This window comes from Rhinopithecus roxellana, chromosome 20 (assembly GCF_007565055.1).
Source record: "Rhinopithecus roxellana isolate Shanxi Qingling chromosome 20, ASM756505v1, whole genome shotgun sequence".
Classification (NCBI taxonomy): Eukaryota; Metazoa; Chordata; class Mammalia; order Primates; family Cercopithecidae; genus Rhinopithecus; species Rhinopithecus roxellana.
In genome coordinates, this window is record NC_044568.1 from 31,462,369 (window position 1) to 31,481,542 (window position 19,174).

The window sequence follows — 19,174 nt, forward strand, 5'->3', positions numbered from 1 at the left end:
TGCATGTGTCTTTATAGTAGCATGGTTTATAATCCTTTGGGTATATACCCAGTAATGGAATTGCTGGGTCAAACCATATTTCTAGTTCTAGATCCTTGAGGAATCCCCACAGTGTCTTTCCACAGTGGTTGAACTAATTTACACTCCCACCAACAGTATAAAAGTATTCCTATTTCTCCACATCCTCTCCAGCATCTGTTGTTTCCTGACTTTTTAATGATCCCCACATTCTAAGTGGCACGAGATGGTATCTCATTGTGGATTTGATTTGCATTTCTCTGATGACCAGTGGTGATGAGCATATTTTCATATGTCTGTTGGCTGCATAAATATCTTCTTTTGAGAATTGTCTGTTCATATCCTTTGCCCACTTTTTGATGGGTTTTGTTTTTTTTTTTTTTTTTGTAAATTTGTTTAAGTTCTTTGTAGATTCTGGATATTAGCTCTTTGTCAGATGGGTAGGTTGCAAAGATTTTCTCCCATTCTGTAGGTTGCTTGTTCATGGTGATGATAGTTTCTTTTGCCAGGCAGAAGTTCTTTACTTTAATTAGATCCCATTTATCTATTTTGGCTTTTGTTGCCATTGCTTTTGGCATTTTAGTCATAAAGTCTTTGACCATGCCTGTGTCCTGAATGGTATTGCCTAGGTTTTCTTCTAGCGTTTGTATGGTGGTCTTACATTTATGTCTTTAATCCATCTTCAGTTAATTTTTGTATATTGTGTAAGGAAGGGATTCAGTTTCAGCTTTCTACATATGACTAGCCTGTTTTCCCAGCACCATTTGTTAAATAGGGAATCCTTTCCGCATTTCTTGTTTTTGTCAGGTTTGTCAAAGATCAGATGGTTGTCGATGTGTGGTGTTTTTTCTGAGGCCTCTGTTCTGTTTCATTGGTCCATATATAAGTGTTTTGGTACCAGGACCATGCTCTTTTGGCTACTGTGTACCCTTGTAGTATAATTTGAAGTCAGGTTGTTGTGATGCCTCCAGTTTTGTTCTTTTTGCTTAGGATAGTCTTGGCTATGCGGGCTCTTTTTTTGGTTCCGTATGAACTTTAAAGTAGTTTTTTCCAATTCTGTGAAGAAAGTCAATGGTAGTTTGATGGGGATAGCATTGAATCCCTAAATTACCTTGGGCAGTATGACCATTTTCACGATACTGATTCTTCTTATCCATGAGCGTTGGAATGTTCTTCCATTTATTTGTGTCCTCTTTTATTTCATTGAGCAGTGGTTTGTAGTTCTCCTTGAAGAGGTTCTTCACATCCCTTGCAAGTTGGGTTCTTAGGTATTTCATTCTCCTTGTAGTAATTGTGAATGGGAGTTCACTCATGATTTGGCTCTCTGTTTGTCTATTATTTGTGTATAAGAATGCTTGTGATTTTTGCACATTGATTTTGTCTACTGAGACTTTGCTGAAGTTGCTTATCAACTTAAGGAGATTTTTGGCAGAGACAATGGTGTTGTCTAAATATACACTCATGTCATCTGCAAACAGAGATAACTTGACTTCCTCTTTTCCTAATTGAATATCCTTTATTTCTTTCTCTTGCTTGATTGCCCTAGTCAGAAATTCCAACACTATGTTGAATAGGACTGGTGAGAGAAGGCGTCCTTCCTTTGTGCCAGTTTTCAAAGGGAATGCTTTCAGTTTTTACCCATTCAGTATGATATTGGCTGTGGGTTTGTCATAAATAGCTCTTATTATTTTGAGATACGTTTCATCAATACCTAGTTTATTGAGAGTTTTTAGCATGAAGGGCTGTTGACTGTTGTTGAAGGCCTTTTCTGCATCTATTGAGATAATCATGTGGTTTTTATCATTGGTTCTATTAATGTGATGGATTACGTTTATTGATTTGCATATGTTGAACCAGCCTTGCATTACAGGGATGAAGCCAACTTGATCGTGGTGGATAAGGTTTTTGATGTGCTGCTGAATTTGGTTTGCCAGTATTTTACTGAGGTTTTTCGCATGGATGTTCATCAGGGATATTGGCATAAAATTCTATTTTTTTTGTTGTGTCTCTACCAGGGTTTGGTATCACAATGATGCTAGCCTCATAAAATGAGATAGGGAGGATTCCCACTTTTTCTGTTGATTGAAATAGTTTCAGAAGGAATGGTACCAGCTCCTCTTTGTACCTCTGGTAGGATATGGCTGTGAATCCATCTGATCCTGGACTTTTTTGGGTTGGTAGGCTGTTAATTATTGCCTCAATTTCAGAATCTGTTGTTGAATCTCTATTCAGAGATTCAACTTCTTCCTGGTTTAGTCTTGGCACAGTGTATGTGTACAGAAATTTATCAATTTCTTCTAGATTTTCAAATTTATTTGCATAGAGATTTTTATAGTATTTTCTGATGGTAGTTTGTTTTTCTGTGGGATCAGTGATGATATCCCCTTTATCATTTTTATTGTGCCTATTTGATTCTTCTGTATTTTCTTCTTTATTAGTCTTGCTAGTGGTGTATCTATTCTGTTGATCTTTTCAAAAAACCAGCTCCTGGATTCATTGATTTTTTTGAAAGGTTTTTTGTGTCTCTGTCTCCTTCAGTTCTGCTCTGATCTTAGTTATTTCTTGCCTTCTGCTAGCTTTTGAATGTTTTTGCTCTTGCTTCTCTAGTTCTTTAAATGTGATGTTAGGGTGTAGATTTTAGATCTTTCCTGCTTTCACTTGTGGGCATTTAGTGCTATAAATTTCTCTCTACACACTGCTTAAATGTGTCCCTGAGATTCTGGTACGTTGTGTCTTTGTTCTCATTGGTTTGAAAGAACATCTTTATTTCTACCTTTATTTCGTTATTTACCCAATAGTCATTCAGGAGCAGGTTGTTCAGTTTCCATGTAGTTGTGCAGTTTTGAGTGAGTTTTTTAATGCTTGGTTCTAGTTTGATTGCACTGTGGTCTGAGAGACAGTTTGTTGTGATTTCTCTTATGTTTACTGAGGAGTGTTTTAATACCAATTATGTAGTCAGTTTTAGAATAAGTGTGATGTGGTGATGAGAAGAATGTATATTCTGTTGATTTGGGGTGTACAGTTCCGTAAATGTCTGTTATTTCTGCTTGGTCCAAAGCTGAGTTCAAGTCCTGCATATCCTTGTTAACCTTCTGCCTTGTTAATCTGCCTAATGTCAACAGTGGGGCGTTAAAATCTCCCTTTATTATTGTGTGGGAGTCTAAGTCTCTTTGTAGGTCTCTAAGGGCTTGCTTTATGAAGGAATACAGGGTGCTGCTGTATTGGGTGCATATATATTTAGGATAGTTAGCTCTTCTTGTTGAATTGATCCCTTTATTATTATGTAGTGGCCTTCTTTGTGTCTTTTGATCTTTATTGGTTTAAAAGTCTGTTTTATCAGAGCCTAGGATTGCAACCCCTGCTTTTTTTGCTTTCCATTTGCTTGGTAGATCTTCCTTCATCCCTTTATTTTGAGCCTTTGTGCGTCTTTGCATGTGAGATGGGTCTCCTGAACACAGCACAACGATGGGTCCTTACTCTTTTTCCAGTTTGCTAGTCTGTGTCTTTTAATTGGGGCACTTAGCCCAATTACATTTAAAGTTAATATTGGTATGTTTGAATTTGATCCTGTAATTATGATGTTAGCTGGTTATTTTGCCCATTAATTGATGCAGTTTCTTCATAGTGTTGATGGTCTTTACCATTTGGCATGTTTTTCAGTGGTTAGTACCGATTGTTCCTTTCCATGCTTAGTGCGTCCTTCAGGAGCTCTTGTAACAAGGCAGGCTTTGTGGTGACAGAATCTCTCAGCATTTAGTTGTCTGTAAAGAATTTTATTTCTCCTTCACTTTTGAAGCTTAGTTTTGCTGGATATGAGATTCTGGTTTGAAAATGCTTTTCTTTACGAATGCTGAATATTGGCCCCCACTCTTCTGGCTTGTAGGGTTTTTGCTGTGAGATCTGCTGTTACTCTGATGGGGTTCCCTTTGTGGGTTACCCGACGTTTCTCTCTGGCTGCCTAAACATTTTTTTCTTCGTTTCAACCTTGGTGAATCTGACAATTGTGTGTCTTGAGGTTGCTCTTCTTGAGATGTATCTTTGTGGTGTTCTCTGTATTTACTGAATTTGAATGTTGGCCTGCCTTGCTACGTTGGGGAAGTTCTCCTGGATAATATCCTGAAGAATGTTTTCTAACTTGGTTCCATTCTCCCTGTCACTTTCCAGTACCCCAATGAAATGTAGATTTTGACTTTTCACATAGCCCATATTTCTTGGAGACTTCGTTTCTTTTCACTCTTTTTTCTCTAATCTTATGTTTTCACTTTATTTCATTAATTTGATCTTCTGTCACTGATATATTTTCTTTCAGTTGATTGAATCAGCTATTGAAAGTTTGTGCATGTGTCACAAAATTCTCATTCCGTGGCTTTCAGCTCCATCAGGTTATTTAAGATTTTTTCTACACTGTATATTCTAGTTAGCCACTAGTCTAACGTTTTTTCAAGGTTTTTAGCTTCCTTGTGGTGGGTTAGAACATGATCCTTTAGCTTGGAGAAGTTTGTTATTGCCAACCTCTGAAGCCTACTTCTGTCAACTTGTCAAACTCATTCTCTGTCCATTTATCTTCCCTTGCTGTCAAGGAGCTGCGATTTTTTGGGGAAGAAGAGGCACTCTGTTTTTTGGAATTTTCAGTTTTTCTGCTCTGGTTTCTTCCCATGTTTGTGGTTTTATCTATGGTCTTTGATGTTGGTGACCTACAGATGGGGTTTTGATGTGGATGTCCTTTTTGTTGCTGTTGATGCTATTGCTTTGTGTTTGTTAATTTTCCTTCTAACATTCAGACCCGTCAGCAGCAGGTGTGTTGGAGTTTGCTGGAGGTCCATTCCAGACTGTGTTTGACTGGGTATCACCAGTGGAGGCTGCAGAACAGCAAATATTGCTGCCTGATTCTTTCTCTGGAAGCTTCATTCAAGAGGGGCGTCCGCCTGCTTGAGGTGTCTTTCGGCCCCTACTGGGAGGTGTTTCCCAGTCAGACTACATGGGGTCAGGGACCCACTTGAGAAGGCAGTCTGTCCATTGTTGGAGTTCGAATGCCATGCTCAGAGAACCACTGCTGTCTTCAGAACTGTCAGACAGGGACATTTAAGTCTACAGAAGCTGTCTGCTGCCTTTGTTCTACTATGCCCTGTTTCCAGAGGTGAAATCTAGAGAGGCAGTAGACCTTGCTGCGTGGTGATGTCCTCTGCCCAGTTTGTGCTTTCTGGCCTCTTTGTTTACACTGTGAGTTATTCAAGCCTCAGCAACAGCAGACACCCCTGCCCCAATCAACCTGCAGCGTCGCCGCCGGTCAATCTCATATTTCTGCACTAACAGTGAACAAGGCTCCATGGACGTGGGATCTGCTGAGCCAGGCCCTTGGGTTATCTCCTGGTCTGCTGGTTACTAAGACTGTGGCAAAAGTGTAGTATTTGGTCAGCAGTTTACCATTTCTCCATGTACAGTCTGTCATGGCTTTCCTTGACTAGGAAAGTGAAATCCCCTGACCCCTTGTGCTTCCTGGGTGAGACGAGGCCACGCCCTGCTTCAGCTCACCCTCTGTGGGCTGCACCCACTGTCCAACCAATCCTAATGAGATGAAGCAGGTACCTCAGTTGGAAATGCAGAAATCACCCATCTTCTGCATCAGTCTCACTGTAACCTGCAGACTGGGGCTGTTCCTATTTGGCCATCTTGGAAGTGACCCTGTGTCACCGTTTTAATGTGCTTTGTATAATTTCGTATTTGTAAAGTATATTCGCCTTAGTCTAATGAGTGAGATGATTTGTTACATTTTTTTCAGCTGGTTCTTTTTTTTTTTTTCACTGCAGAGATATTGCCAAAGGAGGACCTAAAGGATTCACATAAAAAAGTAACAGTGAGAAAATATGAAGGCTGTGACCTTGATAATTTGTACTTAAAGAAAGACTGGCAAGGTGTGATTAATTGCAAAGGGCAGAAGAGTAGTTATAATTGCCTTCATCAATGTTTACCAACAACCCATAGCAAAACATGTCAATGCAATAAATGTGACAAAGCTTTTGAGTGGTGCTCAATTCTCAATGGAGAAAATTAATAGCAGAAAGAAACCCTACAAATGGAAAAAATGTGGCAAGGTCTGTAGGTGGTTCTCAGGCCTCATTTTAAATAAGAAAACTCATACTAGAGGGATCCCCTACAAATGTGAAAAATATTGCAGACCCTTTAAATCCTTCTCAGACCTTACTAAACAGGAGAGAATTCATACTGGAGAGAAGAGAATTTTTTTTTTAAATGTGAAGGATGTGGCCAAGCCTGTGGTTGGTTATCAGAACTTATTAGACATAAGAGAATTCATACTGGAGAAAAACCCTACAAATGTGAAAAATGTGTCAGAGGCTTCAGAAGCTTCCCAGACCTTAGCAGACATAAGATAATTCATACTGGAGAGAAACCCTACAAATGTGAAGAATGTGGCAGAGGCTTTACAAGCTTCTCAGATCTTACTAGACATAAGAGTATTCATACTGGGGAGTGACCTTACAAAGGTGAAGAATGTGGCAAAGCCTTTAGTCGCTCCTCAACCCTTATTAAACACCACAAGATAATTTACAACTGGAGAGAAATGCTACAAATGTGAAGAATGTGGCAGTGCCTTTAAAAGCCTCTCAGATCTTACTCAACATAAGAGAATTCATACTAAGGAGAGACCTTACAACTGTTAAATATATGGCAAAGTCTGTAGGTGCTTCTCAGAGCTTAATCAACATAAGATAATTCATTCTGGAGAGAAACCCTACAAATGTGAAGAATGTGACAGAGCCTTCATAAGCTTCTCAGGGCTTGCTAAACCTAAGAGAATTCATACTGGAGAGAGACCTTACCAATGTGAATTATGTAGCAAAGCCTTTAGCTACTCCTCAACCCTTATTCGACACAAGATAATTCATCCTGGAGTGAAACTTTACAAATGCGAAGAATGTGGCAAAGTTTGTAGGTGGTTCTCCAATCTTATTCAATGTAAGATAACTCATTCTGGAAAAAAGCCCTATAAATGCAAAGAATGTGGCAGAGCCTTTAATAGCTTCTCAGACTTTACTAAACATAAGAGAATTTGTACTTGAGGGAGACCTTATAAATGTGAACAATGTGGTAAAGCCTTTATCTGCTTCTCAAACCTTGTTAAACACAGGAGAATTCACATTGCAGAGAAACCCTACACATGTGAAAAGTTTGGTAGAGTCTTTAAGCTTCTCAGAACTTACTCAACATAAGAGAATTCATACTATACAGATACCTTATAAATGTGAAGAATGTGGCACAGTCTGTAGGTGTTTCTCAGGCCTTACTCTACATGAGAGAATTCATACTGGAGAGAGACCTTATAAATGTGAAGAATGTGGTATAGACTATAGGTGGTCCTCAGACCTTAGAAAACATAAGAGAAATCATACTGGAGAAAAACATTACAAATGTGAAGATTGTGGCAAAGCCTATGTGTACTCAGAACTTACTAATCACAAGAGAACTCATACTGGAAATAAGCCCTATGCATGTGAAGAATGTGGCACAGCCTTTTCCCACCCCTCAACCCTTTTCAACCACAGGAGAATTCATACTGGAAGGAGGCCTTACAAATGTGAGGAATATTTTATACTTTAACGGTATAAAAACATCAGAAATAAGAGAGATGGAACACTTTCACTTACATTACAGATCTTATTGCACACAGAAAAATTTAAGAGGGAAAGGTTCCAGGAGTTTCACAAACTTTACTAATTTTTTAAAAGAATAACAGCTCCTGGATTTATTGATTTTTTTTTTTAAATAGTTTTTTGTGTCTCAGTCTCTTTCAATTCAGCTGTAAATTTTGCTGTTAATATTGTCAACTGCTGTATTTGAGATTTCTTTGCTCTTTCTTCTCTACTTCTTTTACTTTTAATGTTAGTCTGTTTATGTGATCTTCCCAACTTTTTTGTTGTGAGCATTTAGCACTGTAAATTATTATCTTAACACTGCCTTGACTGTCTCCTATATATTTTTGTATTTTGTATTATACCTTTGTTATTAATTTCAGAAAACTTCTTTATTTCTGACTTAGCAATGTTATTCAATTTCCATGTAATTATATGGTTTTTAGTGAATTTCTTTTTATTTATTTATTTATTTATTATACTTTAAGTTCTAGGGTACATGTGCATAACGTGCAGGTTTGTTACATATGTATACTTATGCCATGTTGGTGTGCTGCACCCATCAACTCGTCAGCACCCATCAATTCATCATTTATATCATGTATAACTCCCCAGTGCAATCCCTCCTTCCTCCCCCCTCCCCATGATAGGCCCCAGTGTGTGATGTTCCCCTTCCCGAGTCCAAGTGATCTCATTGTTCAGTTCCCACCTATGAGTGAGAACATGCGGTGTTTGGTTTTCTCTTCTTGTGATAGTTTGCTAAGAATGATGGTTTCCAGCTGCATCCATGTCCCTACAAAGGACGCAAACTCATCCTTTTTTATGGCTGCATAGTATTCCATGGTGTATATGTGCCACATTTTCTTAGTCCAGTCTGTCACAGATGGACATTTGGGTTGATTCCAAGTCTTTGCTATTGTGAATAGTGCCGCAATAAACATACGTGTGCATGTGTCTTTGTAGTAGACTAATTTATAATCCTTTGGGTATATACCCAGTAGTGGGATGGCTGGGTCATATGGTACATCTAGTTCTAGATCCTTGAGGAATTGCCATACTGTTTTCCATAATGGTTGAACTAGTTTACAATCCCACCAACAGTGTAAAAGTGTTCCTATTTCTCCACATCCTCTCCAACACCTGTTGTTTCCTGACTTCTTAATGATTGCCATTCTAACTGGTGTGAGGTGGTATCTCATTGTGGTTTTGATTTGCATTTCTCTGATGGCGAGTGATGATGAGCATTTTTTCATGTGTCTGTTGGCTGTATGAATGTCTTCTTTTGAGAAATGTCTGTTCATATCCTTTGCCCACTTTTTGATGGGGTTGTTTGTTTTTTTCTTGTATATTTGTTTGAGTTCCTTGTAGATTCTGGATATTAGCCCTTTGTCAGATGAGTAGGTTGCAAAAATTTTCTCCCATTCTGTAGGTTGCCTGTTCACTCTGATGGTAGTTTCTTTTGCTGTGCAGAAGCTCTTTAGTTTAATGAGATCCCATTTGTCAATTTTGGCTTTTGCTGCCATTGCTTTTGGTGTTTTAGACATGAAGTCCTTGCCCATGCCTATGTCCTGAATGGTACTACCTAGATTTTCTTCTAGGGTTTTTATGGTATTAGGTCTAACATTTAAGTCTCTAATCCATCTTGAATTAATCTTCGTATAAGGAGTAAGGAAAGGATCCAGTTTCAGCTTTCTACTTATGGCTAGCCAATTTTCCCAGCACCATTTATTAAATAGGGAATCCTTTCCCCATTTCTTGTTTCTCTCAGGTTTGTCAAAGATCAGATGGCTGTAGATGTGTGGTATTATTTCTGAGGACTCTGTTCTGTTCCATTGGTCTATAGCTCTGTTTTGGTACCAGTACCATGCTGTTTTGGTTACTGTAGCCTTGTAGTATAGTTTGAAGTCAGGTAGCGTGACGCCTCCAGCTTTGTCCTTTTGACTTAGGATTGTCTTGGCAATGCGGGGTCTTTTTTGGTTTCATATGAACTTTAAAGCAGTTTTTTTCCAATTCTGTGAAGAAACTCATTGGTAGCTTGATGGGGATGGCATTGAATCTATAAATAACCTTGGGCAGTATGGCCATTTTCACGATATTGATTCTTCCTAACCATGAGCATGGTATGTTCTTCCATTTGTTTGTGTCCTCTTTGATTTCACTGAGCAGTGGTTTGTAGTTCTCCTTGAAGAGGTCCTTGACATCCCTTGTAAGCTGGATTCCTAGGTATTTTATTCTCTTTGAAGCAATTGTGAATGGAAGTTCATTCCTGATTTGGCTCTCTGCTTGTCTGTTACTGGTGTATAAGAATGCTTGTGATTTTTGCACATTAATTTTGTATCCTGAGACTTTGCTGAAGTTGCTTATCAGCTTAAGGAGATTTTGGGCTGAGACAATGGGGTTTTCTAAATATACAATCATGTCATCTGCAAACAGAGACAATTTGACTTCTTCTTTTCCTAACTGGATACCCTTGATTTCTTTCTCTTGCCTGATTGCCCTAGCCAGAACTTCCAAGACTATGTTGAATAGGAGTGGTGAGAGAGGGCATCCCTGTCTTGTGCCAGTTTTCAAAGGGAATTTTTCCAGTTTTTGCCCATTCAGAATGATATTAGCTGTGGGTTTGTCATAAATAGCTCTTATTATTTTGAGGTACGTTCCATCAATACCAAATTTATTGAGCGTTTTTAGCATGAAGGGCTGTTGAATTTTGTCAAAAGCCTTTTTTGCATCTATTGAGATAATCATGTGGTTCTTGTCTTTGGTTCTGTTTATATGCTGGATTACATTTATTGATTTGCGAATGTTGAACCAGCCTTGCATCCCAGGGATGAAGCCCACTTGATCATGGTGGATAAGCTTTTTGATGTGCTGCTGAATCCGGTTTGCCAGTATTTTATTGAGAATTTTTGCATCGATGTTCATCAGGGATATTGGTCTAAAATTCTCTTTTTTTGTTGTGTCTCTGCCAGGCTTTGGTATCAGGATGATGTTGGACTCATAAAATGAGTTAGGGAGGATTCCCTCTTTTTCTATTGATTGGAATAGTTTCAGAAGGAATGGTACCAGCTCCTCCTTGTACCTCTGGTAGAATTCAGCTGTGAATCCATCTGGTCCTGGACTTTTTTTGGTGGGTAGGCTATTGATTGTTGCCTCAATTTCAGAGCCTGCTATTGGTCTATTCAGGGATTCAACTTCTTCCTGGTTTAGTCTTGGGAGAGTGTAAGTGTCCAGGAAATTATCCATTTCTTCTAGATTTTCTAGTTGATTTGCGTAAAGGCGTTTATAGTATTCTCTGATGGTTGTTTGTATTTCTGTGGGGTCAGTGGTGATATCCCCTTTATCATTTTTTATTGCGTCTATTTGATTCCTCTCTCTTTTCTTCTTTATTAGTCTTGCTAGCAGTCTGTCAATTTTGTTGATCTTTTCAAAAAACCAACTCCTGGATTCATTGATTTTTTGGAGGGTTTTTTGTGTCTCTATCTCCTTCAGTTCTGCTCTGATCTTAGTTATTTCTTGCCTTCCGCTAGCTTTTGAATGTGTTTGCTCTTGCCTCTCTAGTTCTTTTAATTGTGATGTTAGAGTGTCAATTTTAGATCTTTGCTGCTTTCTCTTGTGGGCATTTAGTGCTATAAATTTCCCTCTACACACTGCTTTAAATGTGTCCCAGAGATTCTGGTATGTTGTATCTTTGTTCTCATTGGTTTCAAAGAACATCTTTATTTCCGCTTTCATTTCGTTATGTACCCAGTAGTCATTCAGGAGCAGGTTGTTCAGTTTCCATGTAGTTGAGTGGTTTTGATTGAGTTTCTTAGTCTTGAGTTGTAGTTTGATTGCACTGTGGTCTGAGAAACAGTTTGTTATAATTTCTGTTCTTGTACATTTGCTGAGGAGTGCTTTACTTCCAATTATGTGGTCAATTTTGGAATAAGTGTGATGTGGTGCTGAGAAGAATGTATATTCTGTTGATTTGGGGTGGAGAGTTCTATAGATGTCTATTAGGTCCGCTTGGTGCAGAGATGAGTTCAATTCCTGGATATCCTTGTTAACTTTCTGTCTCGTTGATCTGTCTAATGTTGACAGTGGAGTATTGAAGTCTCCCATTATTATTGTATGGGAGTCTAAGTCTCTTTGTAAGTCTCTAAGGACTTGCTTTATGAATCTGGGTGCTCCTGTATTGGGTGCATATATATTTAGGAGGGTTAGCTCTTCCTGTTGAATTGATCCCTTTACCATTATGTAATGGCCTTCTTTGTCTCTTTTGATCTTTGATGGTTTAAAGTCTGTTTTATCAGAGACAAGGATTGCAACCCCTGCTTTTTTTTGTTCTCCATTTGCTTGGTAGATCTTCCTCCATCCCTTTATTTTGAGCCTATGTATGTCTCTGCATGTGAGATGGGTCTCCTGAATACAGCAGACTGATGGGTCTTGACTCTTGATCCAGTTTGCCAGTCTGTGTCTTTTAATTGGAGCATTTAGTCCATTAACATTTAAGGTTAATATTGTTATGTGTGAACTTGATCCTGTCGTTATGATATTAACTGGTTATTTTGCTCGTTAGTTGATGCAGTTTCTTCCTAGCCTCGATGGTCTTTACATTTTGGCATGTTTTTGCAATGGCTGGTACCGGTTGTTCCTTTCCATGTTTAGGGCTTCCTTCAGGGTCTCTTGTAAGGCAGGCCTGGTGGTGACAAAATCTCTAAGCATTTGCTTATCTGTAAAGGATTTTATTTCTCCTTCACTGATGAAACTTAGTTTGGCTGGATATGAAATTCTGGGTTGAAAATTCTTTTCTTTAAGAACGTTGAATATTGGCCCCCACTCTCTTCTGGCTTGTAGAGTTTCTGCCGAGAGATCTGCTGTTAGTCTGATGGGCTTCCCTTTGTGGGTAACCCGACCTTTCTCTCTGGCTGCCCTTAAGATTCTTTCCTTCATTTCAACTTTGGTGAATCTGGCAATTATGTGTCTTGGAGTTGCTCTTCTGGAGGAGTATCTTTGTGGCTTTCTCTGTATTTCCTGAATTTGAATGTTGGCCTGCCCTACTAGGTTGGGGAAGTTCTCCTGGATGATATCCTGAAGAGTGTTTTCCAACTTGGTTCCATTTTCCTCCTCACTTTCAGGCACCCCAATCAGACGTAGATTTGGTCTTTTTACATAATCCCATACTTCTTGCAGGCTTTGTTCATTTCTTTTTCTTCTTTTTTCTTTTGGTTTCTCTTCTCGCTTCATTTCATCCATTTGATCCTCAATCGCTGATACTCTTTCTTCCAGTTGATCGAGTCGGTTACTGAAGCTTGTGCATTTGTCACGTATTTCTCGTGTCATGGTTTTCATCTCTGTCATTTCGTTTATGATCTTCTCTGCATTAATTAGTCTAGCTGTCAATTCTTCCACTCTTTTTTCAAGATTTTTAGTTTCTTTGCGCTGGGTACATAATTCCTCCTTTAGCTCTGAGAAGTTTGATGGACTGAAGCCTTCTTCTCTCCTCTCGTCAGAGTCATTCTCTGACCAGCTTTGATCCGTTGCTGGCGATGGGCTGCGCTCCTTTGCAGGGGGAGATGCGCTCTTATTTTTTGAATTTCCAGCTTTTCTGCCCTGCTTCTTCCCCATCTTTGTGGTTTTATCTGTCTCTGGTCTTTGATAATGGTGACGTACTGATGGGGTTTTGGTATAGGTGTCCTTCCTGTTTGATAGTTTTCCTTCTGACAGTCAGAAGGACTGTCTGTTGGTCTGTTGGAGATTGCTTGAGGTCCACTCCAGACCCTGTTTGCCTGGGTATCAGCAGCAGAGGTTGCCGAAGATAGAATATTGCTGAACAGCGAGTGTACCTGTCTGATTCTTCCTTTGGAAGTTTCCTCTCAGGGGTGTACTCCACCCTGTGAGGTGTGGGGTGTCAGACTGCCCCTAGTGGGGGATGTCTCCCAGTTAGGCTACTCAGGGGTCAGGGACCCACCTGAGCAGGCAGTCTGTCCGTTCTCAGATCTCAACCTCCACGTTGGGAGATCCACGGCTCTCCCCAAAGCTGTCAGACAGAGTCGTTCGTGTCTGCACAGGCCCCCGCTGCTTCCCCTGTTGGTCTTCAGCTGTGCGCTGTCCCCAGAGGTGGAGACTACAGAGACAGGCAGGCTTCCTTGAGCTGCTGTGAGCTCCACCCAGTTCGAGCTTCCCAGCGGCTTTGTTTACCTACTTAAGCCTCAGCAATGGTGGGCGCCCCTCCCCCAGCCTCGCTGCTGCCTGGCGGTTAGATCGCCGCAGACTGCTGTGTTAGCAGTGAGGGAGGCTCCGTGGGCGTGGGACCCTCCCGGCCAGGTGTGGGATATATTCTCCTGGTGTGCCTGTCTGCTTAAAGCACAGTATTGGGGTGGGAGTTACCCGATTTTCCAGGTGTTGTGTGTCTCAGTTCCCCTGGCTAGGAAAACGGATTCCCTTCCCCCTTGGCTTCCAGGTGAGGCGATGCCTCGCCCTGCTTCAGCTCTCGCTGGTCAGGCTGCAGCAGCTGACCAGCACCGATTGTCCGGCACTCCCTAGTGAGATGACCCCAGTACCTCAGTTGAAAATGCAGAAATCACCGGTCTTCTGTGTCGCTGGCGCTGGGAGTTGGAGACTGGAGCTGTTCCTATTCGGCCATCTTGCTTCGCCCCCCGGTTTTTAGTGAATTTCTTAGTCTTGGTTTCTAAATTGATTGTGCTGTGGTCCAAGAGATTGCTATATCTGTTATTTTCATTTGCTGAGTAGTACTTTATATCCAATTATGTGATTGATCTTACAGTGTGTATCACGTCATGATAAAAACAGTATAGTTGTTATTGCTTTTGGTTAGAGAGTTCTGTATGTACTTGTCAGGTTCATTTAACACAGTGCTAATTTCAGGTTTTGAATATCTTTGTTAATTTTCTGTTGCAATGATCTGTCTAATATTGTTAGCGACGTTTTAAAGTTCCCCACTACCCTTGTGTAAGAGTGTGTGTCTCTTTTTTCTTTCTTTTTTTTTTTTTTTTTTGAGGTGAAATCTTGGTCTGTCGTCCTGGCTCAAGTACAATGGCACAATCTCAGCTCACTGTAACCTCTGCCTCCCGCGTTTAAGTGATTCTCATGCCTCAGCCTCTCTAGTAGCTGAGACTACAGGCATTCACCACCAGGCCCAGTTAATTTTTTATATTTTTGGTAGAGATGGGGTTTCACCATTTTGGCCAGAATGGTTTTGACCTTTTGACCTCATGATCCACCCGCCTTGACCTCCCAAAGTGCTGGAATTACAGTCATGAGCCACCGTGCCCAGCTGAGTCTTTGTCTCTTTAAAGCCTCTAAGAACTTGCATTATAAATCTGGATACTTTTGTGTTGGGTGTGTATATATGTAGCATAGTTAGCCCTTTACCGTTTTGTAATGCCCTTTTTATATTTTCATAATCCTTTTTGATTTAAAGTCTGTTTTTTTCAGAAATAAAGATTGCAACCCTTACTGTTTTCTGTCTTTTTATTTGCGTGGTAGGTTTTTCTCCATTCCTTTATTTTCAGCCTATGTAACATAAGTGTCTGGAAGGCAATATACCAGTGGGTCTTGATCCTTTATGCAACTTGCTGCTTTGTTTTATTTGGGACAGTTAGCCCATTTATATTTAAGCTTAGTGTTGATAAGTGTGGATTTGATTCTATCATTTTGATCATCGCTGGTTATTTGGCAGACTTCATTATTGTGTAAAACTAGTGATTTTGTTTTGCAGTTGCTTTATAGTGTCAGTGGTTTGTGTATTTCAATGTGTTTTTGTAGTGGCTGGTAATGGTCTTTCTTTTTTCCTATTTAGTGCTTTCATTAGCAGTTCTCTTAAGGCCAGCCTGGTGGTAACAAATTTCCTTAGCATCTGCTTATCTTAAAAGGATCTTATCTCTTTTCTACTTTTGAAGCTTAATTTGGTCGGATATGAAATTTTGGTTAGAATTTTTTTAAAGAATGTTGAATATTGGCATCTAATCTCTTGGCAAATGGTAGGATTCCTGTTGAAAAGTTCTTTGTTAGTCTGATGAGCCTCCCATTTGAAGCTATGTGTGGGGTCCCCGGATCTGTGCTGTTTTATCCTGCTTCATTGTCAGCAAACAGGGTTGTCTGATTTTCTAAGAGGCTACTCACATCTACCATGTACCAGAAAGCAATGGTGAATATTTGCGGATTAAAATCTCAGGGCTTGACTTTTTAAAAGTGCAGCATTGTGGTCATTGTGGATCAGCTGGGTCTGGTGTTGTCTTGCAGGGATCACAAACTCACATCTCTGCCTACAGCCCAAGAGATGATGGACACTGCATATCTCTTAGGGGAGAGGCCATTAGCTAATCACACTTCTTGATTATGAACAGAAATGAAAGTGAGACTCAGAAAGAGAAGATAAAGTGCTTCAGAACAACACCAAAACTCTGATTCTCCTGGAGAGCAGCTGTCATTTTTCTGTGCACTGGAACATGAATTAAAATGAAGAAATTTATAAAGCAAAAGTTAATTCAAACCACATTTTTTTTAGACTCCCTAAAGTTCAGTTTTATAAGTGATTCAACATTAACTATCTTTTTCTGTATGTTTTTCAAAGTTTTTTTGATCTTTTCAAAAATTAAAATTCCTATCTTATTTGAGAGCAATTTATTTTTGAATATTTTTATTTTATTTATTTATTTTTTGAGACAGAGTTTTGCTTTCTTGTCCAGGCTGGAGTGCAGTAGCGTGATGTTGGCTCACTGCAACCTCTGCCTTCCAGTTTCAAGTGATTCTCCTGCCTCAGTCTCCTAAGTAGTTGCGATTACAGGCACCCATGACCTCGCCTGGCTAATTTTTGTATTTTCAGCAGAGCTAAAGTTTCGTGATGTTCGCCAGGCTGGTTTTGAACTGCTGACCTTGTGATCTGCCTGCCTCAGCCCCCTAAAGTGCTGGGATTATAAGCGTAAGCCACCGGGCCTGACCTATTTTTAATTCTTATTGATACATAACAATTATACATATATTCAGGGTACATGTAATATTTTGATAAGAGCATACAATGTGTGATGAAGCTTAGTAATTGGGATATTTATCAGCTCAAATATTTATTTGAAATTTTCTCTTTTAGCTATTTTGTAACATACAATGGATTATTGTTAACTATTGACTCTATTGTGTTACCAAATCCTAAATCTTATTTCTTTTAACTGTTTTTTGTTTGTTTGTTTGCTTTTGTTTTCTTTTTTTGAGACAGTTTTACTCTCTCACCCAGGCTGGAGTAGAGTAGTATGATTTTGACTCATTGCAACCTGTACCTCCTGGGTTTGAAAGATTCTCGTCTGTCAGCCTTATGAGTAGCTGGGATTACAGGCACACACTACTATGCTAGCTAATTTTTGTATTTTTAGTAAAAACAGAATTTCATGATGTTGGTGAGGCTGTTCTCAAACTCTTGGCCTCAGGTGATACACTCTTCTCGGCTTCTCAGCATCAGCCACCATGCCCAGCCACCTGTATAGTTCTTAATGCTTAATTAGTATTTTTGCTAGTAGTTGACTCAACATTTCCAGGGAAAAAGAGGCAAAAATATGAAGAAACATAGATATCTTCTGTTTTTTTTCTCCTAAATATGTTTCCCAATACATAAAGCAAAAGAAGAATAATCTATCTCAAATACATTATAGTAAGTGAAAGAAACCAGATTGAAATATGGCAGAATGTATCTTTGCATAGAGAGAAAATGTTAATTTTACTACAAGAATGCAGTTTTTAAAAAAGAATATTCATAAAAGACAAGTGAATAGAGACAGTAGATTCATGATGGTCTGTTGTTGAAAGTGGAAAATTGTTTAAGGTTATTCTTTTATGGCTTTTATAATGATAAACATACTAGAAATATTGAGTGTGATATTATGCAAAGTTTAAAACAGTGACTTTTAAAACTAAGCATTCCATAGGATAAGATTGCTACATTATTTTCTGAAAAACAACTTATAAAATCTGAAAACCAAATAATTTCTTTTTGAAGAAATGTAAAATAGAGTTCTTGTATTTGACTGATAGGTGTAGGTGGTATATTTAGGTCAACAAATCTGTATAACTTGCTACTTCTGTCATTAACTGTCTTTTTTTGTTTCATATGTTGGGATCTTTGTTAGGTGCATATATATTTATAACTGTTATGTCTTATTCATGGGTTAACATTTCTTCAAAACATCGTGTCCTCATTTGTCACTTGTAACACTTTTGTCTCAGTATTTATTTTGCTGAAGTATAGCCACCCCAGCTCTTTTGGTTACTATTTGTATAAAGTATCTTTAGGAATTCTTTTATTACAACCTAAAGAGAAGGCTAATGAAAGTCTGTTGTAGATAACAAAGTTGAATTATATTTATTTTTTTTAAACCATTCTGTCAATAATTGCATTGTAATTGTACAGTTTATTTCTATTTAAAGTATTTACAAAAGATGGAATTCTACCATTTTGCTACTTATTTTTCCGTCATATCTTTTTCAAATTTAGTCTGTTTATTACTGACATTTTTATTCTATTGATATTTTTCAAGTCTACAGTTTTTATTCCCTTTTAAATTCCTTTTTGACTTTTTAAAGTTATTGTTTTAGTGATTAAGGATTATAATTAATCTTATGAATGTATGACTATGTATAATAAATTAATACCACTTGAAATCTGATTTCATTAAAACAGTTGGTTCCACACAGATCTGTTTCTCCAACTATATGTGTTTCCAGGTTATATAATTATGCATTGCCTGAAATTAACATAGTTTTATAACTAATTCTATGCATTAGTCTACTGAATCATATATAAAAGCATTTTAAAAGATGAAATAAGTTATGAAATAAAAATATTTTCATAGTGGCATTTTTATTTTTGCATATATTTACTTTTACTGGTGTTACTTGTTCTTCTAATATGGCATTAAGTTATTTTATAGTGTGTCCTTGTATTTCAGCCAAAAAGATAGCCTTTATCATGTATTGCAGAGTGGATCTATTAGTGAGAAACTCTGTATAGATTTTTTAAAAATATAAAAATGTCTAGATATCTCATTTATCTTTGAAGGATAGTTTATGAAAAACAGAGTTCTTTGTTGGCTTTTTTTTCTTTTATCACTTTAAATATGTCATCCTGCTGTCTCATGATTTTATGGTTTCTAGCAAGAAATTAGTTCTTAATTTTACTATGAAAGCTTGTATATGAAGGGTCTTTATTTTTAAGAGTCTTTTTGTCTGTAGGTTTTGAAAGTTTGTAATGTGTCTTTTGTGGAAGTCTTTGAGTGTATACAATTTTGAGCTCAGTTCTATTTTTGAATGTGTAGATTCATGAGTTTTATCATGTTTAGAAATTTAACTGCCATTATTCCTTTAATTTTTTTCTTCTGATTCTTTTATGCTCTCCCTCTTCTTTTTGTATTTTCCATAATCCTTGTGATGGCAATGTAATGATTTCTCATTAGTATCTTAGAGCCTTCTAATTTTTCTTAATTCTCTTTCTCCTAGTAGGTCTAAATAGTTAAAATTGA

General features: G+C 38.3%; 1 protein-coding gene across 1 annotated transcript in view; it reads left to right on the forward strand.

The window, feature by feature from the left end:
* Positions 1-6,100: 6,100 nt before the first annotated feature.
* The window catches only part of LOC115895181 (zinc finger protein 681-like), a 43,171-nt gene continuing 30,097 nt past the window's right edge, over positions 6,101-19,174 (forward strand). The window contains exons 1-3 of the mRNA XM_030924440.1: positions 6,101-6,110; positions 6,306-6,507; positions 7,020-7,612. Of these exons, the coding sequence (XP_030780300.1) occupies positions 6,101-6,110; positions 6,306-6,507; positions 7,020-7,612 (805 nt within the window). The remainder of the gene's footprint in view (positions 6,111-6,305; positions 6,508-7,019; positions 7,613-19,174) is intronic.